Raw genomic sequence first — 22,967 nt, 5'->3', positions numbered from 1 at the left:
ACGAATGGAAAGCGTGGGGCGGGCCGGTAAGTGGTTTATGAGGGGGGAGGGCGGGGCCAGGCTCCTGGGAAGAAGGGGAAGGAAGGTTGCTCCATCCTCGAGGGAGGAAGCCCAGCCTCTGGGGGCTGTTTCCGAGGTAGGGGTGGGAAATGAGGCTAGGCCGCACCCTCTCTCCCCTTTCAAGGAGCCAGGAACCGACTGGAGGCGGGGTTGGGCCCGGGCTGGGGAGGGGGCGGGGGCGGGGTCTGTCAGGGCTGAAGTCGGAAGGCTTTGATGAGATCACACCGTCCGAGGGATGCTGACTCCTGCGAAACTGGGTGCATCAGAAGCACCTTCTCCTCGGTGGAGGAGGTTGCGACAAGTGTCATCTCCTGGGAGGGGTCCGTGAGCAGCTTTCTGGATGGGGCACCTGGCTTGGTGGATGTCCATGTGCGGGTGAGGGGGAAAGAATCGTCCCTGTAGTGTGGGAAGTTTCTCTAGCGTGATGGGGCAGGGAGGGTCCACCCACATTCTATCCAGCAGACTCGCTCTTCCCAAGCTCAGGCTGCCCACCTCTGTCCCTGTGAAACTGCCCACCGGCCTGGCTCTGGGACTCGTCCTGCCCAGGGAGCCCCCAGCATCCCAGGCTGGTACACACTGGTGACACCAGCAGCCAGGCCCTCTGACTGGCTCCACCAGCCAGCCCCCACCATCCATCTGTCTGTCCCTCCTTCTTCCTCTAGCTAGGCCCCAGGCCCCAGCATGACTGAGCTGCCCCCTGCTTCCTGTGTCCCTCCAGGTTGGGGATTAGGGGGGTCAGAGTAGAAGCAATCTCTTGTTTTCTGCCACCCCCCACCCCCCAAACCGAGGGGTTTGGAGGAGGCTGAGGTCTTTGCTATGAGGCTCAGGTGGGAATGAAGGCCCCCGCTCCCCAGGCTGCAGAGTACCCCCTTCTCTCACTGAGATGAATGTCTGGTGAGCTGGAGGCCAGGGCTCTCCAACCTGGAATTCTTCCTGGGAATCCTGACCAACCGGCTCCAGGCACCCGCCCCAGCTTCACCCTGACACTGGGAGAAACGCCAGGGAGGCCACCAAGAGAGCCCCAAGGCAAAGAGGAGGTCAGACATCTTCCGGAAGGCTGGGACCCTGTTCCTGGGGTCTGTTCCCTCCATCCCGCTGTTGTCCCAGCTCTGTCCATGGGACACTGAACAGAAGACAGTGAAAACAGGGTGGGCAAGGGGACACAAGGAAGCGGACTGGAGGAGAGGCTGAGTTTGGTGATGCATCAGGCAGGGAGGTGGCTTGGGGAGTAGGGACAGAGGCCCCAGGACCAGGCACAGAGCCCTTCACATCCCCGTGACCTTTTCCTGTCCAGGTCTAAGTCCCCACATCCTCCAGCACGCTCAGAGGATGCACTAGTGGAAATAAAAATTCCAGGCAGGTGTGAAGCAGGTCGGCCAAAGGGCTTCGTGGAGGGGCTGTCTGTGTATCACTACGGATATGGGAGGGGCAGGGCCCTGAGAGTCTGGTTGTGTGTGAGCACATGTGGGTCCAGGTAGATTCTCAGGGAACCAGGTAAATGCCTTGTCACATTCTCTCCCTCTTGTTTCAATCTTTCTCTTTCCCCACCCAGCCAGGTTTGACTCAGTGCCCTCACCCCTGAGTCGCTCCCCTTTCCTCCCTCCGGGAGGCTCAAGTGCCTCATGGCTTTCAAAGTCAGGACAAGGTATGTGTATGTGTGTTGGAAGGGGGACCATGGGAAAAGACACCGTCTCGGTACCTCGGGAGCTGGGGCCAGGCTCTGCCCAATCCAGAAGCAAGAACATGAATCTGGAATCCCAGACCAAGTTGCAGAGACAGCTCTGGCTCCAGCACTTGAGGTCGGCAACCTTGGGTGCATCTTAACAGCAGTTTCCTCATCAGTACTATGGGCCTAATCGTCTCAGCCCTGAGAGCTTGTGAGGATCATATGGGATCAAGGATCTCCAAGGGCTCTTTATCCAGAGCATGCTACTCATGGGGACTGACAGTGTTGCTGTAAGACAGGGGAGCCAGGGCGCCCTGGCCCACTCCTCCTGGGAAGAGCTTTCTCAGCTGTGGTAAAGGAGAGCCAGGGCAGACAGGGCATCTAGAAGGGGCACAGGTCACGGGAGAAACTTCTACGAGCCCCTTTCAGTTAGAGAGACTTCCAGCTGCTTTGTGGTCCAGCCCCAACCAGAACATGGACTCAAATCTGATTCCAGCCTGGAACTTAGACCCAGCCCAGCCCCCAACTGGAATGTAGATTCAAATCCAGCCATTGCCCTGATTCTGCCCCAGATACTGAGGCTTTGGTTCTCCATGACAGGGAACAGCAGGACTGAGCATAAAATGAAAGTAGAGGGGGTGAACTGACATACCCTCGCTCTCTCCCTTTCTTTTCCAGGATAGGTAGCGGTAGTAATGATGGTGGCGGCGGCGGCTTAGCAGCCTTTGGGGGCCTCTTCATTGTTTATTCAGTTCCAATAAGTTAAAGGGCAGGGGGCGGGGGCAGAGTCTCTTAGGTGAGGCTGCTGCGAACTGAAGGCAGCAGCTCGGCCAGATGCTCCGAGATGCCCACTGCTTGGCACAGGGGGTTGCCCTGCAGGTTGAGGAGGACCAGCCTGGGGCAGGAGGCAAGAGGCTGGAGCACTGCAGGCTGCTGGAGGCCTTGGGCAGGAGTCAAGGAAAGCTCGGCAGGTTCCTCCAGATCCACCTGGTCCTGTGCACCCATCACTGCTTTCCCTCAAGAACAGGGACTGCTGCCTAGCAGCCTGCTTGGTGGGCACCTTGTCCGCTTCCCCGGAGGGCGTAAGGCTCTAGACTGCAAACACCAGCCCCCGGGGGCCAGGCAGGAAGCACAGGAGGCTGACTGGATACAGTCCCAGAAGGAGTGGTGGAGACTATGGCCAAGGTGAAACCTAGCCCCAGATGCAGAAGCACCCATGATCCACCAATGGCCAAGGGTTGCCAAGTGGAAATGCAGGCTAAACGTTGCTTTAATTGCCATTTTTTAAAGAAGAATCAAAATTCTAGATTTTTTAAAATATGAAACTTCCTGATTTTAAAAACAGGATGCGCTACCCAAGAATATCTGTAGGCTGCTGGTTTGTGAACTCTGGCTTGAGGAAGTCACTTACTTCCATCCTCCAAAACTCTACCAGTACAAGTCAATGATAGCCTCATACAGCGCCAGGCTACCCTCTCTCCTCAGCTTAGACAGCCAGAGCCCCCTCTCCATGTGCAGGGGCACACCACCCTGCTTGCTGTCTGTCTCTTCCTGGTGTGGTACCTCGCACTACCTGCTGTCCGAAAGGCACCCAGAAGGAAGGATACGGTTGTTGCACAGAAAGAGCTCCTGCAGCCGGGGCAGGTTAGTGACACCATCCAGGGACTCGATAGTGTTGTCATTGGCCTGCAGCACCTGGGGAGCAGGGAGGGCAGGGAAGGCAGCTGTCAGCCTGGGATTGGTACAAGCAACTGGGGAACCCAGGGTGATCAGCTTACAGTGCATGGAAGGGCTCCTGGGGTCAGGCTGGGAGACAGAGGAGAAGGCAGGGGTCATCTGTGGGGTCTGGGAGGACCTGGGCATCTCTTTGTAGGGTGGGCAGACTTCTGAGGTGGAGGAAGGGGAAAAGGATCACCCAGGACAGTGACACAGGAGCGAGTGCTTTACCTCGAGGCAGCGCAGGGCAGCCAGGGCAGGGGGCAGGGCTCGGAGGCGATTGTGCGACAGGTCAAGGTGAGTGATCAAGAGCAGCTGCTCCAGATGGCAGAGCACCGTCAGATCCTGAGGAGGGGGGATGAGATACCCAGCGAGACCTGGAGGAAAGTCCTCAGCCATCGTTTATCAGGCACTTGCCCTGTGTGCCCCACACAGGCCCTTGGGGACCCCAGCTGAGGAGAAGAGGGAGTAGGTGGGACGCTTGCCTCAGCACCCCTGGCAGTACATGCCCCACGTCAAGGACATGGGAGAGGCCTGAGCCCTCGGGCTGGGTGGCCAGTGGAGTGGTGGGAGTGGGGCAGGTAAGGGGGACGGAGGAGGGCGCTGGGATAAACACAGGCACTGGTGGGAGCGGGCCTGGTGAGTCTGGGATTGGCTGGTGGGGGCGAAGGTGGGCAGCAGTGACGTGTTGGGGAGATTGATTGGGAAGGACTACAGAGGAAAAAGAGAGTCTGGAGGGTTTGTCAGAAAGTTCTGGAAACTATTGAGGTTTTAGGTGTTGGGGCCTGCTCCAGGGAGAGAAGCATGGGAAGGAGTTGAGGAAGAAATGTCCAGAAAGGCACATGCGACTGAAGGAAAGCCCGGGGCACGGTGAGTGTCTCGGCTGAGGCCCAGGGAGCGGATATAAAAGCCGGCCAGGTCCTGAGGAAGAGGGAGGCCAGCTAGCAGGGCGAAGGCCGGGAAGGCGCGTGCGCAGTCCCTACCTTGTGACCAAGGTGCAGCACGCGCACCTCCGCGTACTCCATCTTGAGCACGCTGTTCTCCAGCAGGAACTTGCTTCGCAGGTCGTCCAGGTACGCTGCCCGCATAGGGTCCACGGCCTGGCAGGGAGAAGGGATGGAGAATGCACGTCAGCTGCCCTCCTCCTGCCCACTGGGCCTCCCCCTCGCCGGTTCCCATGCACCCGACTTGCCTTGAGGGTCTGGAAGTACTGCAGCGTCTCCTTCTCATACTGCAGGGGGTCCAGCGCCCGCATCAGCAAGATGATGGTGAGCAGGCACCCTGGGGAGAGGGCAGGGAAGAGGATGGTCTCTCCTGGATCTTCCTCTGCTCCCATCCTCTGGAGACCCTTCCCACTCTCCCCAAGGGGGGCTCCCCTAGAAAGGGGCCTCCTCAGGGGAGCGGGCCTCACATTTATTCTCAGGCTCCAGCTCCTGCAGCTCCTTACAGGATTCAAGCTCGGACTGTAGCACCGTGGACTTCTCCACCGACAGCTCACACCTGAGGGTGGGCGGGGGGGGGAGGGGATGATGCTCCAGCCCTGGGGTACTAGTCAGCCCCAGTGTCCAGTCTGAGATCAACTGCTTAAGCCCCCGGCCTCCTGCCCAGCTGCCTGATGCCCAGAGTCCAGAGCCCCCATCCTTGTCTGTGCGCTTCCCCGTCGCCATCACCTGAAGAGCTGTTCGTCCGTGGCGGAGTCCCGGCACCAGCCCTCCTGGCGGCCTGTAAGAAAGAGCAGGTGGTAGGAGGGGACACCCATGACAGGAAGAGAGGGGTGAGGGCTGCCGCCAAGGGGGTAGGTGTGGGCTGTGTCACCTTTTAAGAGCACACACTCCTTCTGGGCACTGCCTGCTGTCCAAATGACACGAAATGTATGTTGGGGCAACTGGTCGTTGAGAGAGGTGGCGGGCAGGTCACAGAGCTGGGAGCACGGGGTTAAGGAAAAGCCCGGCGGGACCACCTTCCTGACAGTCCCAGCCCAGCCCTACCCCAGCCTCCAGTCTGCCCACCAATCCTGGGATACCCAGACGTGGCTAGGCCGGTTCCTGCCATCTGGGGTCCTCCACGCCACGGCCAGGGGTGACTCGTCCACCATGAGCAGCAAGGTCTCCGTCCTGGAGTCCACCTGGCACGGGGGACAAAGAAAGACCCGTCACTCCAAGAGCACCAGGCCCACGATCCACGATGCTCTCCGGCAAAAGCTGCAGGACTCACTAGGAGGGGCCGAGAGAAGGAGACAGTCAGACAGGCCTCATCCCGGCTCACGTGCAGGCAGTGCAGGGCATCCTGGGGATCCGCTGGGGGAAGACACAGCCTCAGGTCTCCTTAAATATTCTTCCATTCCTTCTAAGCCCTAATCACCCAGCTTCCTCCCCCACTGCTCACCTCGTCCCAGGAGCCAACGATGGTAGAACCAGGCACTCTGATCATTGGGGTCAGTGAAGAAGGCGTTCTGCACCAGCTCCAGCTCTGCGGGGGCCACGGAGGCATGGGGTTGTGGTTAGGACCCTGCTTGGCTCCTGGCCACCCCAACATCCCACCCTCACTGTGGAGTTCCTCCAGCCTGCAGTTTCACCTATAGGCTGGCCTTGCCCAGGGGCTGCACATTTCAGTTTTATCTTCCCCATTGGACACTTGGGCTCCCTGCAGCCAGGGGCTGGATCTTATGCACCCCCAGAGCCAGGCAAGTTCCCGAGTGGCAGGTTCAGGAACAGGCCTAGGCATCAGGGTTGGAAGGGTGGCACTGCAGAGTCCTCCCCAGCACCCCCTGACTCTGCTTACCTTTGAGCAGCACATCCTCAGGGAGGCGCCCCTGGGGTCCAGAGTCTGGCTGGGGATGCAGCTGGGGCAAGAGGCAGGAGCGGTAATGCCAGGAGGAATAGTTGGAGAAGTTTCGGGTGATGAGGCTGTCAGTGAAGGCTAGCTCCTCTGCAGGGGGCACAGCTGCCTGCGCAGCCACAAACCGCCGGTAGTCCCAGCAGTGAACTGGGGGGAAGGGCAGACAGCACATCTCAGACGCAGGGCAAGAGAATCTCCCCGGCTGGTACCCCTGGAGTTCCCTCGGAGATCCTGAAAAACACCTCTCTGCACTCCATGGAGGATACATTTGGCTCCATCATCCCTTTTGCCATCAGCTCAGTGGGCCCATCCTGGCCATCCCTCCCCACTCTGGGCCTTACTGAGGCCCTTGTACTGGAATGTGGGGCAGGTGAGGGCTGTAGGGACAGAATCTGCGGGCACGTACAGTTCCGCTCATCAACCTCGAGGAAGCGGGCACACAACTCCAGCTCCCGGGCCCAGTTGGCCTCTGGCAGGCGGCCCAGCAGCCAGCAGCGGTGGTGCCAGGTACCGTAAGACTTGGGGTTCACCCTCAGACAGCTCTCCAGGAAGCCCAGTTCTGCCTTCACCAGAGCGGCCAACTCCTCGGGGGACCTGCACCCAGAGGGGAATGGGGGTCAGGGCCCTCCAACACCCAATCTCAGCTCACTCCTGTCTTTCTGCACCCAGCCCTCCACTGCCCTCTGCCTATGCCCCTGGCTGCCCCACTCTTCCTCCAGCCCTGGACCCAGGCAGGGCAGGGGCAGAGCCAGGGCCATCTTCCCGGGGCTCTGAACCCCTACGCACTTCTGGACCTCCAGCCGCTGGAGCACCTCTCGGCGACAATTCCAGAGGGTGGCAAAATCAGGGTTGGCTCCCAGAATCTGGCTTGTCAGTTCCAGCACTGATTCATCCAGCTCTCCAGCCTGGCGCTGAGAAGGTAGATAGCAGGGTCAGAGAGATCATATCTTTCTCCTGCTACAGGGCTAATAACATAAATACAACTACCGACTGTTCTGTGAATGCCATACTATACTGTAGGTACTATACAAAGCACTTTATGGGTTTACATGTATTCTCTCATTTAATTTTCACAACAGCCTTATGCAGTAAGTGCAATTGTTAGGCCCATTTTACAGATGGGCAAACTGAGGTCCACAGAGATTCAGTAACTTGCCCAAGGACACACAGCTAGTACCTGATAGAACGCAGATATGGATCCAAGCAGCCTGACTCTAAGGCGCAGTTCTTGGCCTCAGTGCTATTCTAAGGGAGCCACTGTGGGAGGGGACGACCTCTGAGGGCCCCACCTTCTGGAAGACAGTCTGGGTGGCTGACTGGTATAGCTTCAGCTTCTGTTCCCGCTCTAGCCTTTTGGCTTCCGCTTGCTCTTCCGATGTCTTCACCTTCAGGCGCCCGTGCTATAGGGATGGGCGGGTTGCAAGAGTGCAGGCTGCCTTGCAGGGGCATACCCACCGGAACCCCCACTCCGTTATATCGGGCAACGGAGGCAAGGCCACGCGGGGCAGGGGCAGGGGCAAGGGCAAGGGCATGGGCATGCGGAGGTGAGGGGCTGCGCTCAGGGTTCTCACCATGGTGCTGGCTCAGATTCAGGGCAGGGTAGGGGTCAAGTGGTGCCCGTGAAACCTGGGGAGAGACGTGTCAATCATGGGAGCCCCGCCCCTGGTAGCCCCGTCCCTAGACGTCCCCAGGAAGCCGCGGGCGAGCCGGGGCGGAGACCCCTGGGGTGTTAAGGGGTTCCGGGACAGGCACTGCACGTCCTGAAGGCACCCACCCGGAATGGGACTTGCACTCGTGCAGCCCTGTCCACAGCCCGATTCGCCGGAGCCTGCCGCGCTGGAGCACTTAGGTGATGGGGACTACTCCGCGCTCAGAGGCTGTCGCTACCCGCCCGCCCCACGGATCCCAAGCACTGCTGGCCCCCGCCGGCGGACCCACCTGTGCTGGGAGGAAGCGTGCGGGACGCGGAGCTACGGCGCCCACCACCGAGCCCGAGCGCTAGCGGTAGCTAGAGCGGCGTCACGCCCCGGCTCTCCGAGACTCAGCGCCCTCTGCAGGCCTGGGGAGGGGCTCGTGGCAGAGCAGGCGGGCTCCGGAGGCGCCTGCGCAGGATCTCTGGGAGCCCTGTCCGGGAACGCCAAGTCCCTGTTAGCCCTCTGGTGTGTAAGAGTGTGCGCGCGTGACTGTGGCGCGCGCGGGGAAGCAGCGCAGGTTGCAATTCCAGCCACCTACTCAAACTGCGTTTCATTTGAAAAGGTTTCCCCCACAGCCGGAAGCCCACCCTCTCAGCGCTCCACTAACCTCTCTCTGGCCGCACTTGCCACCTCTTAGTTGCTAAATCTAACTGATGGAGTTTCCTCTCCTTACCTCCATTGACCTCTGCAGCATTTGATGCTACTGACTTCCCTCGACGTGACACCCTGTCCTGGCTTTTCCTGCACTTTTGCCCCTCTCTTCTCATCTGTTTACCTTCTCTTCCCCTAAATGTTGGTGATATCTAGGGCCCTTTCCACACTCTTTTCCACTTCACACACTGCTCCCTTGGGAGAATGTTCACAAATCCAAGCCTTCAACTGCTTGGAATCGCAGCTCTTCAGAGCTCTGTCCTGGGCCCACAGATCTTCTGGCCCACACTTCGGGTGACTTCATCCACACTCATGGTTTTAATTGCTATCTGTAAGCTGATGACACTTAAATTTATATCTCCAGCCCAGATGTCTTGCAAGCTTTTATAATGGAAAAAAATGTACACACACAGAGAGACACAAACATTTTTTTTAAAAATATTTATTTAGTTAGGCTGCAGAGGGTCTTAGTTGTGGCACACTGGATCTTTGTTGCGGAATGCGGGATTTTTTGTTGGGGCTGTTAGTTGCTGCATGTGGGATCTAGCTCCCCCACCAGGGACTGAACCCCTGGCCCCCTGCACTGGGAGCACAGAGTCTTACCCAGTGGACCACCAGGGAAGTCGCAGACACACACATATTCATAAGCCTATTAGGTATCACCTGGGTGTCCTAGAGACACCTCGAACTCTAAAAGTCAAAAGGTATCATTGTCTCCCCTCCTTCCAGCATAGACTTTGGCCTTTATGTTTCCTATTTTAGTGGATGGCCTCCCCACTTTTCCTTGATATCTCTTAAATACCCTCTCCATTCCCACTGCACTAAGAATTTAAGTTCATTTATTCCTGGGATTGTTGGAAGTCTTTTCAATGTTCCCTCATCTCCACCCTGTCCCCTCTTTTATCAGTTCACCTCTGTGCTGCTGAATCAATCTTTCTGAAATGCAGATTTGACCATGTTGTTTCTCTGCCCAAAACCCTTCCATGGCTCCTGACATCTTTTCAGGAAAGACTTTGAATCTCTCAGGTCAGCACATCAGGCCTTTTGGCATTTGGACCCTGCTTACCCCTATGGCCTCATGTCCTGCCTGTCCCTGTTAAAAACTCTTCATTACAGCTGATAGGATGACTTGCAGTTTCCCAAGCACATTAACCTGTTTCCGCTTCCTTACTCTCCTTCCTCCACACCTCTTCCTTTGCCAGAATAGCTCCTGTTCATCTTTAAAATTTAACTTGTGTCACCTCCAGGAAGCTCTCTAAAATGCCCCAGTCTGTTAGTGGTAGCATTTACCCCACTGTGCCTATGGTGAGTCTTGGTTTGTATGCTAACATCGCCTAGGAGATTCAGAGTTCCTGGAGGACAGGAACAATATTTTTTTTTGGTCTTGCTTCTCCAGTACTTGGCCCTGGTTCTCAGTAGTTATTGGGTAGTTATCTGAATGAATACAACACCGCATAATGAGGGCTGGCTTGGCTGGGCCTAACGGTGAGGGCTGTTGGCATTCAGGGATGGGAGAGATTGTGAGGACTGGACCAGCCTAGGAAGGTTTCCTGATGGAGACTTCATGGGTTCAAAGTGGTCACTGAGTGTCTATGTGTGAGTGTGATGTATTTGTGAGAAGTGTGTGTCCATGTGGCATGTGTATGTTTATAACACACATCTGGGTAAGAAAATATGGCTTTAAATTTTTTACATTTCTTCCACACCTTTTTCAGGCCCTGGAAATGTGTGTAAAGTGCCCACTCTATATTCTGTCTTTTCTGAGGCCCTGTAACAAGTTACAGGGGAAAAGAGACACTTGTCCTGGCCTCCTGTACTTCCTCACTGTCCTAGTGAGGAAAGAGTTACACCATTTAACGGCTGTCTTTGTGCCAGTCACTGTGTCAAGAGCTTTGCACACACACAGGATCACACGTGGGAAGCAGTGTGCAGAGTGGTTAAGAACGTGGACTCTGGGACTTCCCTGGTGGCGCAGTGGTTAAGAATCTGCCTGCCAATGCAGGGGACACGGGTTCGAGCCCTGGTCCGGGAAGATCCCACATGCCGTGGAGCAACTAAGCCCGTGCACCACAACTACTGAGCCTGCATGCTGCAACTACTGAAGCCCACGTGCCTAGAGCCTGTGCTCCGCAACAAGAGAAGCCACCACAATAAGAAGCCCATGCACCGCAACTAAGAGTAGCCCCCGCTTGCTGCAACTAGAGAAAGCCCACGTGCAGCAACGAAGACCCAACAGGTCCAAAAATAAACAAATTAAATTAAAAAAAAAACAAACAAACATGGACTCTGGGGTCTGACTGCCTGGGTGCAAATCCTGGCTTTGCCACTTATTAGATATGTGACCTGGGCAAGGCACTTAACCTCTGTGTTGACTTTCTTCTGTGTCTCAACTCCTTCAACGATAGCATAGGAGAAATAATGTTACCTACCTGCTAGGGTTGAAGTAAAGATTAAATGTAAAAGTCTATGTAAAGTGCCTAGGACAGTGCCTGCCCTGAGTAAGGGCTCAGTAAATAGTTATAGCTAATTTTCATGACAAATATGCCAGGGAATAGAGGCTCAGAAAGAAAGGCTGAGTAACTTGCTAAGTGCTACCCATGTAGTAAGTGGTCAAGTGGACATGGGTCTGATCTAGCCCAGCCCTCTCTCTACCTCATCAACTGCTTTTTTTGTTTGTTTAGTTGGGTTGTTTTGGTCACCACCTGTTCTTGCTTCCTGCTCTACAGCAACTCACATGTGAAACCAGATACCTGGGAACACAAGTGCCCACAGATGCAGATCTGCCAGATACAGTCTTACATCATAGTCACTAAGGGCGGAGGAAAGGGGGTGGAGGAAGGCTGAAGTAGGCATGAAATATTTTTTAGTGATTAGTAATCCTGAAACTGGGAAATCTGAGTCAAGCCGACTTAAGGGATGAAGCGAGTCTCAAAATCTGCCTCCATGAAGGTGGGGCCTGGTTTTGGAAAGAGGACAGGAAGGGCATTTCAGGCATGTGTTGTGACAGACTTAGCTGGCAGGCAGGCAGGCAGGCAGAAGCTGAACCAGGTGCCTTTGGAGATAAGAGCAATGGAAACAAGACAAACCTCTTGCTTTAAGGCAAAAGGAGGTGTCAGGAGTTATATCCTGTGTGGGATAAGTGGGAACCATGCTGGTGTCTGAGGGCCACAATCTGAATGACATTTGAGGAAGGGATTTTACTGCCTTCTACGTAGAGAAAAGAACAAGTAATAACCGAGTACTGACTGAGCCTCAGACATCCTATTTGATGTTCTCACTACCTATGTGAAGTAGGTATTATGATTTTACAGTGAGGACCCATGCATACAGTGGGTTCACAGAGGTTAGGTTGCTTGCCCAAGGTCACACAGCTGGGAGGAAACCAAGTCCCCCTAAAACCGAGTTCCCTTACCAAGTTTATGATGAATCTATCGAAAATTTTATTCCTTTTTTGGTCCCCTCTGACCTCGATCCTGTGCTAATTGAACACTAACCAACCAGAGTCAGATGACTAAAGTTGCTGTTGTCGATAACAGAAGATGTCAGCATGGGCACAGGTAGCGATTCTACCCAGCAGAAAATGGGGACCCCAGGAGGCAGAGATGAGGGACCCACAAACAAGCTCTGGTAGAGGCATGGTGAGGGCAGGACTGGGGATGTGGGGCAAAGAATCCTCACTGGCGGAGTGAAGGAAAAAATAGACTATGAAGAGAGGTTCTGTGACCTTGAAGCCAATATTAATAATGACTAAATTCTTTGCAGCCATGATAAGAAGAAACTGAAATTCTGCCCAAGGTCACACAGCTTGTAAGTGATAAGAGCCTGGTCTCACTCTGGGGGGCAGGGTGCCCTTCAGAGGACAACTAAATCACCCTTTATACACACACAATAAAGTTGGCTACTTCTTTAAATTGAACAAACCAACCAACTGACCCTGGCTGTCTGATTCCAGAAGACACTCTTACTCACTTCCCCTCCGCCTGGCTTGCCCACCGTGCTCTGCTGCAACCGGCAAAGGCCCAGAGTGTGTGGGAGAGTGAGGGGGTGTGGAAGTGTCACAAGACTTCTGGAAAGCTGGGGTGGGTGTGCTGGAGGGCCGGGTCGGGGAGGGAGTTCCACTCAGAGGAACTGATGGTCTGGATCTTCCCGGGGCCATAGTTCCACAGGGTATCAAGTGAGCAGTGGTTAGATGTTTGGATGGGAGCGCACCGGGCACTTGAGAGGAAATCAAATGCTGGGAAGGCTGAGGGTCAGCTTAAGTTGCAGTAAAGGAGTTGCAAGGGCAAGAGCAGAGCCTGGCACCTGCTGCTCAGCAGAAAGGGCAGGGTTGAAGTTTCCCCATGCATGAGCAGAAGTGCCCATGTCTTACTTCTTGCAACATGGACCCTCCTCTCTCCCAGCTTCCTGACCTTCTCTCTACCCTTGACCACCACAGAACAGGACATCAGAGCTGGAGAGGGCTCGACAGATCATCTGGCTCCCGTTCACCTCCCAGCGGCAGGTGGTGACATGAAACCACATACACGTTGGCGGCAGAGCCAGAGTTGGAAACCAGGTTTCCCAGTGATTATCATAGAGCTTTTGCACCCATCAGCTCCATGTCAGGATATGTTGAGGGACAAAATGGTTAACTGTGGGTAGGCTGATAGGATAGTAGATATAACTGGTAGGATATTCATCTCCAAATAACAGTGGTTAATGTGTGTTTGTCAACTTGGAGAGAAGTCCCTAGTGGTGGCACTTTTCAGTGATATGTTGGATGAGCACACAGTGCCATTCTCATAATTGAAGGTAGCTAACATGTAGTTGGGAGGAATGCTGGATGATGGAATCTGGATCTAAACATAATTTGAGGGCCCATATTTGACCAGATAGCACTGAATAGTGACAGAGGTACAATCTGGTTCTTTGGTCCTCAAATCATCCTCTCACAAGAGCATGATGTGTGGTCAATGGAATAACACCAGTGTGTGCAGACAGGGAGGTTCTGGTTGGCATAGGGCTGGTAAGAGTTGACTCCTTGCCAGAAGCACTGACCTGACTTTGAGCTGCACGAAGAGAGCTTTAGGACCCAGAATGATGGGGTGTAGAGGCCCCAAATCTGTGATGGTCAGACCCTGTTGGGAGTGTCTGGTCCATTTTAAGAGGGACAGGGACAAACAGCAAGGTCCAGAGGCGGCAATCAAGATGGTGAGGAGAGTCCATGACCAGAGAGAGGACATGGGAATGTCGAACTGGGGGAGAGGACTCAAGGGGCAGATGATTGTGGTCTTCAAACTCTTGAAGGGCTGTTAGTTGGAACAGAAGCCACATTGATTCTGTTAATCTTGAGCACAAAGAACAAAGACCAGTGAATGTATATAGCCTTGTTATGGGGGAAGACTTTCTTATAATTAAAGCTGTCCAAAGGTGGAATGGGCCTAAATGAGTGGTGGGGAGCTCACCATCATGGGAGGTAATCAAGCATGTGTTGGTCAACAACCTTGTGAGAATGGGGTAGAGAACATTCAAGGACTAGAATGTTCCCCAAAGTTATGAAGGAATCTGATGCCTGGGATGGCCCAGGGAACCAGAATGACTCAAAGCCCAAGAAGATCCTCTATATTCACCACCTCCCCAGGGTCCCGGGGTCCTTCATACTTGGTCCTCCTGCTTGGATTTTTTTTCTCTCCTTCCTGCTCCCCAGTGCCTTCTGCCGGATTGGGGAAATTCCACGATAGCCAACAGTGCCACCAGGTACCCATAACTGGAGAAGAGGAAGGAACAGACTGGCCAGTCAGAGGGAAGGGCAGGGCCCCAAGTCTCGGCCCAAAAGACAGAAGGGCCCCAGAGGGAAAGTCCCCATGCTAGAGCATCCTGTCTCCCCCAGGGTGTGGCAGGTGCTGACTCAGGTTGGCATCTCTAGGGGAAGAGATGTAGGGAAAGCAACCAGGAAACAGGGCTGAAAAGCTGGAAAATCTTCTTGAACCAGAACTAGAGTCTCTGCACTGCACGGTGGTTGGTGAAGTTGACAGCATTGCCCAGAGCACTGGTGGGACTGGGAACGTGTCTGGCAGGGCCTGGGTGGCAGCCTGTCTGCTGCACAACTCCATGGTATGCCTTGGGCTTGGGGCGTATACACTGTGAGCGGTGCCAGGAGGTAGGCAGTCCTGAGGTTCTAGGCCTGCATGAGAAACAGAAGCCTTGGAACGAAGTGAGACTGCGGGGGCCTAGGGAAGGAAGGGATGCTCTGGCTGGGAGACGAGAGCAGGGGACAGATGACAGTCCCAGGAAGGAGGAGCTACTTGCTTTGGGGAGGACCCTGCCCTTACCTCTTTCCTGTTCCATTCATTCATTCAACAGTGACTGAGTGCCCCTGTGCTGGGCACCATGCTGGGCACGGAGGCCAAACACGGACACATGGAGCTTATGGTCCTGAGAGGGGCTGTCGCACAGAACCCTCTGAGTGTTGGGAACAGTGTAGAGAGGAAGTCAAGTAATCCTATAAGCAAATGTAAAATTACAGCTCTGCCCTTAGGGAGGTGTGTGTGGTGCTGGGTGAGCTCCTATGGGGGTGGGTGAGGTTTCCCAGGGAAGGGAGCTTGGAGCTGGGGCTGCAGGTATGGGGGAGGAGCCCTGGCTTGGGGCTCGGACACACATCTCCTCTGTGCTTCTCCAGAAGCAGGGCCTGTGTTGCCCTCTTTCAGCTCATCCTGTGGGCGTACAGCCCCTCTGCTCCTGCTCCTGCCATGACCTACCGAGAAGGCTGGTTTGATCGCATGTCTCCTCACCTGCCTGCCCCATGGTGGTTGCTCAACAAACATTTACATAATTCAGCCAGTCAGTCCTTGAGCAGTAATCACTGAGCACCAATACAGCTCACCCCACGGCACTGACCAAGACTGCCAAGGGCCCTGCTCTCGTAGAGCTTACACTCAAGCTGCGGAGACTGACACTGTGGAAGCAAATACACACAAAAGACGATTTCATCAAGTCGTAAGTGCCCCCAGGAAAATTAAACAGGGTATTGAGATAGAGCTGGTGGTGTTCGTAGGGGTCCTGGGAAAGAATGAATGAGTGAATGAATGAATGGTAAGCCATGGTGGTCAGAGCAAGACATGCTGCACCCCGCTGGATGGGGCTTAGGAGGGCGAGCTGGGACTCTTAGATCCCAGAGCAGGGAGCTTGGGGCGAGGTGGGGAGGAGGTAGACAGGGAGTGGTGTGGAGCCTCAGAGCTCAGTGTAAAGAAGGAGAACGCCTGGAACTGATGACAGAAACAACACTATGTCTCCATGTCCCCTTGGCACCCAGCATGACTCAGGCTTGAGTTCTGAAGGGTGGGGGCAGGGAGGACCTGGAGTTGAGGTTCGGGAAGCTTGCAGGCTTGGCCAGCTTCCCCAGGCCTGCTCCCACAGAGGTCCCTAGTGCTCCCATAGCTGGCAGCCGTGCTACGCAGTCCTCTTCCCAAACCCAGGCCCCTGAGCAGGGGGCAGGGAGCTAAGGTTGAGGCACGAGATAGATGGGCTCCAGGTGAGACATTTACAGCCAGCCTCCTGTTTACACTGCTGAAACCGTGTAACTCTGATTGGGACTTGAACGCATGTGCCGGGACTCAAACCCAGCCTAAACCCAGATTGGGACTTGAACCCACAGTCTTTATTTTATTTTATTTTATTTTTGGCTGTGCTGGGTCTGTTGCTGCACACGGGCCTTCTCTAGCTGCGGTGCACAGGCTTCTCACTGTGGCGGCTTCTCTTGTTGCAGAGCACAGGCTCTAGGCTACGGGCTTCAGTAGTTGTGGCACACGGGCTCAGTAGTTGTGGCTCACGGGCTCTAGAGCTCAGGCTCAGTAGTTGTGGCGCACGGGCTTAGGTGCTCTGCGGCATGCGGGATCTTCCCGGACCAGGGCTTGAACCCATGTCCCCTGCATTGGTAGGTGGATTCTTAACTACTGCGCCACCAGGGAAGCCCCTGAACCCACAGTCTTTTGAGATCACACGCCTGGTTTCAGGACTTAATGAAGCTCAGGTTCTTGATGTCTCCTTGCAGAAAGAAGTCAGTGAGAGAAAAAGTGATAGGTAAGAAGTGGATTTATTTAGAGAGAAGAAACACACTCCACAGACAGAGTGTGGGCCATCTCAGAACCGGACGCACAGGCTCAGCGGCCATGGCTCACGGGCCGCAGCCACTCCGCGGCATGCGGGATCTTCCCGGACCGAGTCACGAACCCGTGTCCCCTGCATTGGCAGGCGGACTCCCAACCATTGCGCCACCAGGGAAGCCCTCACTTTTTGATCTTTGATGGTCAGCCTTGGAACTGTCACGGGCGCTGGTGGGTGTGCCATTTAGCATATGCTAATGTATTACAATGAGCATATAATGAGGCTCAAGGTCTACTGGAAGTCAAATCTTCCACCATCTTGGATCTAGTTGGTTCTAACCAGTTTTTGTCATGTCCTATGGCTATGTCATTCTTTTAAAGGTTGTGCCCTGCCCCCTTCCCTCCTATTTCACTTCCAGATAAAAACAACAACAGGAATGGGGTAAAGAGCTGGACTTTGCCTCTGGCAGACACTTTAACAGGAATGGCAGGGGTAGAGAAGAACTGAGCCTTGCCCAGATGGGAGATGAAGAGACCACATATTTCTCATTCTCGAGGTCAAGGAGACCTTTCCAACTACATATGTGCAGAAAGGCTCCTTGGGGGCCAAAAAGGGAGGGGGCATCACCCCATAGTAGGTGACGTCAGTCTACCCATAGGCCTCTTCACTAGAATCCATCTTGGCTGAGATGCGCATGCACACATGGGAGGACCCTGAGATAAACCAAATATGGACTCAGAGCCAGACAAAGCAAGATGATTGGCCAAAGGAAACCCGGAAGAAATGCCCTATATAAGTGATTCAAACTACCACGAGGGTGCGACTCTCTGAGTCCACCCATGTGAGTCTTATTCACATGTACACTTTTTTCCTCCTAATAAACACTTTACTTGTTTCACTACTTTCCATATCTTTGTGGGAATTCATTTCTACAAAGCCAGCAGGCCAGGGGCCTTGTCACTGGCCACCGTCCCTGGTGGTCTAGTGGCTAGGATTCAGTGTTCTCACTGCCGCGGCCTGACTCTAGTCTCTGGCCGGGGAACCGAAATCCTGCTTCAAGCCGCTGCAGGCCGAGGCCACCCGAGATCAAGGTGTAGCCCGTGGGGCTGAGCCAAGGACTGAGGAATACGTGGGGCTGCAGTTCTGGGAGTGTGAGACCTGGGGCACAGCCACTGCCATTAGCTGGCTCAGCCCACCCGCCTCAGGGAGGGAGCGTGGACCCCTCACCAGTGGGTCCCACTGGGCCTGTGAGCTCAGCTGCACCCTGGGTGGCTTGGACACTTTAAGCACTATTCTGTTCTGACTGCAGGGTTCAAAGGTTCTGTGAATCTGTGTTGGGGGAGGAGGAGAAGGGGCCAAAACCCAGCTCCTGTCCTGGGGTTGTGGGGGGGTAGGGGGTTTTCCACCTTATCTAGGGGACCCGATGAGGACATCCACGGCTCTAATACCAGTCAAGAGCCAAGTGAATGTCATAGGTTCCCGAAAAGGGGCAAGAGAAATTGCAGAAGAAACCAGAAGTTTCTAGGACGTTGAAATGAGTTCTTTTTTTTTTTTTTCAATTTATTTATTTATTTTTGGCTGCATTGGGTCTTCGTTACTGTGTGTGGGCTTCTCATTGCGGTGGCTTCTCTTGTTGCAGAGCAGGGGTCTAGGGCACGAAGGCTTCAGTATTTGTGGCACACGGGCTTAGTTGCTCCACGGCATGTGGGATCTTCCGGGACCAGGGCTCGAACCCATGTCCCCTGCATTGGCAGGCGGATTCTTAACCACTGCGCCACCAGGGAAGCCCGAGATGAGTGTTGTGGGAAGAATTCTGGCAGGTGGAAATGGGGCTGGGGCTGTTGAGGGGAGCGGGCGGCAAGCCAGGGACCAGAACAACTCGAGCAAACGTGCAGAGGAAAGGAAATGTCACATTGAGAGAAGGGCAACTCTGTATTTGGCCAGAGGGGTCCTTGGGCTGAGTGAACTTGGGAATGCTTTCACCATTCTGCCCAACCCCCAACCCTCTGCGCAAAAAAGAAAACTCGTCCAAAACCAAATAACAATAACAACAACAACAACAAAATAAACCAAAAAAACAAGCAGCAGAGGCAGCATGGTGCAGGGGAAAGAGCTCGCACTCTGTAGTCATGTATTTGGTTGAATCCAGACCCTTTCACAGTAAAGACCTGCAACTCTGGACAAGTACCCCAACTTTCCTAAGCCTCAGTCTCCTCAGCTGTAAGAGAGTACAGTACCTCATATGGCAGGTGAAAAAGATGAAGTCTGGGGCTTCCCTGGTGGTGCAGTGGTTGAGAGTCTGCCTGCCGATGCAGGGGACACGGGTTCGTGTCCCTGTCCGGGAAGATCCCACATGCTGCGGAGCGGCTGGGCCCATGAGCCATGGCCGCTGAGCCTGCGTGTCCGGAGCCTGTGCTCTGCAACGGGAGAGGCCACAACAGTGAGAGGCCCGCGTACCGCAAAAAAAAAAAAAGATGAAGTCTGACCTAGGCAGAGTGTTTAGGTCATTGCTGCTCTCATTAAACACGAATTCTCTCAGCCCCTACAGCGCCTCGAGTCTCTGGCTGGCTCAGCTGTGTTAGAGTGACAGCGAAAGCCCGGAGCCCAGTTGCGTTTCCTTCTCTTGCACCAGCCCCTCCAGGGCTGCTGGAGTAGTATCTGTTCATGGAGTTCCAGCTTTGCCTGTTTCTTCTGGAACCACCTCTCCAATGAAGGGGGAGACAAGACTTGCCTGTCGAGGATGGGAGCATATATGTTCATACTTGTAACAGAAATGGCGCAAAGCTGACCCCACTTCATCCCTCTGCCTCTTTCCCAGCATTCCTCGCAGCCTCCTCCATTTCAAGGGCTTAAGGAAGGGTCCTTTTCTTTCCCAGATTCCCCCATTATCAAGTTAAGCACAGCCGGATTCCAGGTCCTCTCCTCTTCTGGCACACAAGTTGCCAGGCAGGCCCTGTGACCCCTTGACCTTGTTCCCAGTGAGCCTGCACTGGGCCCTGGCGGGAGCTGGCCCACTTCTGAGCTCTGCAGGTGCCTCTGTGCAGAGGGCAGTGGCATCCATCCATCCATCCAGAGAAGGTCCCGCCTGTGCCCATCCTCAGCCCCTGCTCAGACCTGCCTCTGCAGCTCAACATGAACCAGGCCAGCCTGGTTAAACAGGAGGTAATAAAGCTCTGTGGATGATCCCTGGGCGGGGGCCCCCAAGAAAGGTGTGTATGTAGGAGAGCTAGCCAAGGTGACTGTCCCAGAGGGAATCAGGACAGATCGAGATGGGCAAGGACGCCTTTGGTTGCTGGAGGCAGGAACTGAGGCAGAGGTGAGGTTTTGCAGAGAAAGGCAGGGGTAAGGATGTTCTAATACCCCCAGGAAGGTGAAACCTGAAGGGAACAAGAGTTGTCTGTGGCCCAGGGAGCAGCCTGGCTGCCCACCCCTCCCGCCCCTTTGAGTCCCCACCCTGGGTCTCATCATGGCTGTCTAATTGTTTCACGGTGATAACTGAAAGCACTTTGAGAGCCAGACCTTTGTCTTCTAAAGCTTGCCTGTGCCCATCTGCCTCGCCCTGCCCAGGGCTGGGCAAGGAGGAGGCTGCAACAAAAGCCAGCTGACTGGGAGATGGAAGGGGAGGGAGAAAATTGTGTGGAGGGCCCGGGGGGAAGGGCAGGTGAGGGGGCCCCGAGGGGCTAGGAGGAGCGGCGGAAGGATGGGAGGCCAGAGAGGACACAGGCCGAAGGTCCGGGGAGGAGGGGTTGTGTGGAGGTGTGGACCAACCTAGGGGGTGAAGACCGGGGACCAGATGGGATGGGGGACAGGCTGCGGCGAAGCAACTTCTGAGGTCATGGCGGGGGCCCTCCCCAGTGACAGGGAGAGCAGGAGCTGAAGGGACCTCATGCAATATGCAAAACAGTGGGGGTCATGGTGGGTAGGAGCCAGGATGAGGAGGGAAGAAGGGTGGGTCTGGGCCCGACCATCTCACCTGGATTTGTCTATTAGGCTGGGCTCCTCTGGGGCCTTGTGTGTGCTCTTCATTCCCCATGCCTGAATCCTCACACCACTGTCACTCACATCACCCAAAGGGACTTTCAGGAGCCGATGGGAAGTCCTCTTCCGTGACTCGTCCCGGAAGCTGGCATCTGAGATGCCATGGTTCAGGCCTGCTTCCATCACCTTGTTTTGTGTCAGCCAATCGGTCAGAGCTACATCCCTGGGGACTCCTTGGGAGCAGAAGCTCCACAGTTGGCCTCACTTTGGCACGCCTAACCCTTGGGCAGTTGCACTAGGAAAGAAGAATCCACTTCAGGCGTGACGTGCATCTCACAGGTGCAGTGTGGATCCGCTTCTGAGGAGGTCAGGGCTGGTCAGGCTGATGAGGCTGGGCTCCTTGGCACCGCCACTGCTTCTCTGCAGCCATTTTCCTCCATTCTTTAAGCCCTCAGTTGCTCTTTCTCTTACCCTCCCTGCTAGCGGGGTAGGGAAGTTGTGGGTAATGGGAGCACCTGCCTAACAACGTGAGAAGGGGTGGGGCCTGTGGGCCAGGGCTGCTCCTTGCTTAGAAGTGTAGAACACAAGGGCCATAATGGCCTCAGAGACTGGAAAATACAACCCCTTAGCTGGAGAAAGAGAGGCCCAGATTTGCACGCAGTCAAATCTCTTCTCTGAAATATGCTTAGCTCTCTGCTTGTACAGGCGTGGGCTTTCTCTATGGCTACCCAAGAATATGGTAGTGCTGGCTGCCTCTGGGTTGGGACTGGGCACTAGTGAGCAGGGATAGGAGGGGGGACTTCTCACTGTACACCTTTATATACCTTTTGGATTCTGACCCATGTGAATGTCACCTTTTAGAAGTGTAAATTTTAAAATGTTAATCAAAAATCTCTTCTCCATCCTTCCCTGGGCTCCCTTAGGGGATTAAGCATCTTCTGGGGATCGGCCAAGTCTCTAGATTTGCTCTGGTAGGGGTAGGGGCTGTATCTCAGCCAGCCCATGTCTCACCACGGCTGATTTCCTTCACAACTCAGGCACATTCTTTTCTTCTCTGTGCCTGCTGCTGCTTTCACGGCCCCCATGCCAGTGGTAACAGCACGGCAGTCCTGCACCAGCCCCATCTCCCTTCCTACAGGTCCTGTCTATTGACTCTGCCTCCTACAATCTCTCCTCAGCCCACACCTCCGCTGCCATCACATCCCGGGATATTGGCCAGCCTCTGGGCAGCTCTTCTGATGCCTGCCTGTCCTCCCTCTGGTCCATCCTCCCCACACCTCAGCCCCAGCAAGCTTCCTCAAATACAGATCAGTGCACACTCCTCTCTTGCTTAAACCCTCCTGTAGCTTACAGTGTTAATGCTCTGTCCAGATCCCCTCGGATGCCCTTTTCCATTTTTGTGCATGACACCCCCTTCAATGTGTTTTCAAGGTCGACACCTGCAGCTCCTCTTGGAAGGCTGCCCATGACCTCCTGGAGCTGCTTTGCCCCGCCTGGCCCCACCTGGGCCAAAGTGTGACTAGTGACTGCTCAATGGTGGTGGTGGGGAATGAAAGCCTGGCTCCCTTGTCCCAGGCAGGGCTACCCTGAGGCCTTATACTCCAGTGCTCTCCCCTGGGCTCTGAGGGAAGCCACCCTCCACGGCTGAACTGGAGCTCTTGCTTGGCTTCTCCCCCTCCACCCAGCTCCCCGGGGAGCACTTCCTTAATAGTCACTCAGCATCTAAGATGAATCCCTCGCGTGGAAACCTACTGCCCACAATTTAAATCTTAATCACTGTTCTTTACTCATCTCCTTTCTCCCTGGAAACTTATCCCATACCACATCTACACTTACATCATACCAACTTCTAGCTGTCCTGCACCATTTCGTGTCTCAGTACCTGCCTTTTTTTTTTTTTCTACAGTTAGAAAAAACGACCCTCCCTCCCACCTTCTCTCTTCCCATTCTTTAAGTCTCTGGTCAGTATCACTTCCTTCACTCTCCTAATGGAGCCAGTTGCTCCCTCCTGTACTGTCAGGGTACTGTGTAAACTTACTATAGCACCCATCTCACCAAATTGAACTAGTCTTCTCTGGTGCCTAGTATGGTGCTGGGCAGAATGCAGGTGTCAAATAAATGTTTTCTGAATGAATACTAATCCCCCAAATGTCCTAAGACTCTGCTATGGGGTTTCTCAGATCTTGAATCTCTTCCACCTCCCATCAACACTCACTGTCCATGTTTCAGACTCTCAGAGCTCGACTCCATTGTTTGTGTTTCTAAGATTAATTAAGTCTTGT

The 22,967-nt window shown here is 54.6% G+C and overlaps 1 protein-coding gene across 1 annotated transcript; it reads right to left on the bottom strand.

Moving 5' to 3' along the window:
• Positions 1-2,518: 2,518 nt before the first annotated feature.
• Positions 2,519-8,255, bottom strand: RABGGTA (Rab geranylgeranyltransferase subunit alpha; the record flags this gene model as incomplete). Its single annotated transcript, XM_082834167.1, has 17 exons — positions 8,219-8,255; positions 7,852-7,906; positions 7,570-7,680; positions 7,067-7,191; positions 6,687-6,874; positions 6,224-6,427; positions 5,828-5,911; positions 5,657-5,739; positions 5,466-5,567; positions 5,258-5,363; positions 5,113-5,164; positions 4,854-4,942; positions 4,626-4,723; positions 4,426-4,542; positions 3,674-3,787; positions 3,334-3,421; positions 2,519-2,667 (listed from the first exon to the last, which is right to left on the bottom strand). The coding sequence occupies exons 2-17, from the start codon at positions 7,852-7,854 to the stop codon at positions 2,519-2,521; spliced, it is 1,713 nt and encodes a 570-aa protein (XP_082690293.1). The 5' UTR covers positions 7,855-7,906; positions 8,219-8,255.
• Positions 8,256-22,967: the final 14,712 nt, after the last annotated feature.

This window comes from Leucopleurus acutus, assembly GCF_964270905.1.
Source record: "Leucopleurus acutus genome assembly, chromosome: 1".
Classification (NCBI taxonomy): Eukaryota; Metazoa; Chordata; class Mammalia; order Artiodactyla; family Delphinidae; genus Leucopleurus; species Leucopleurus acutus.
The sequence above is the reverse complement of the archived record's forward strand: the minus strand, read 5'-3'. Positions and strand labels throughout refer to the sequence as shown.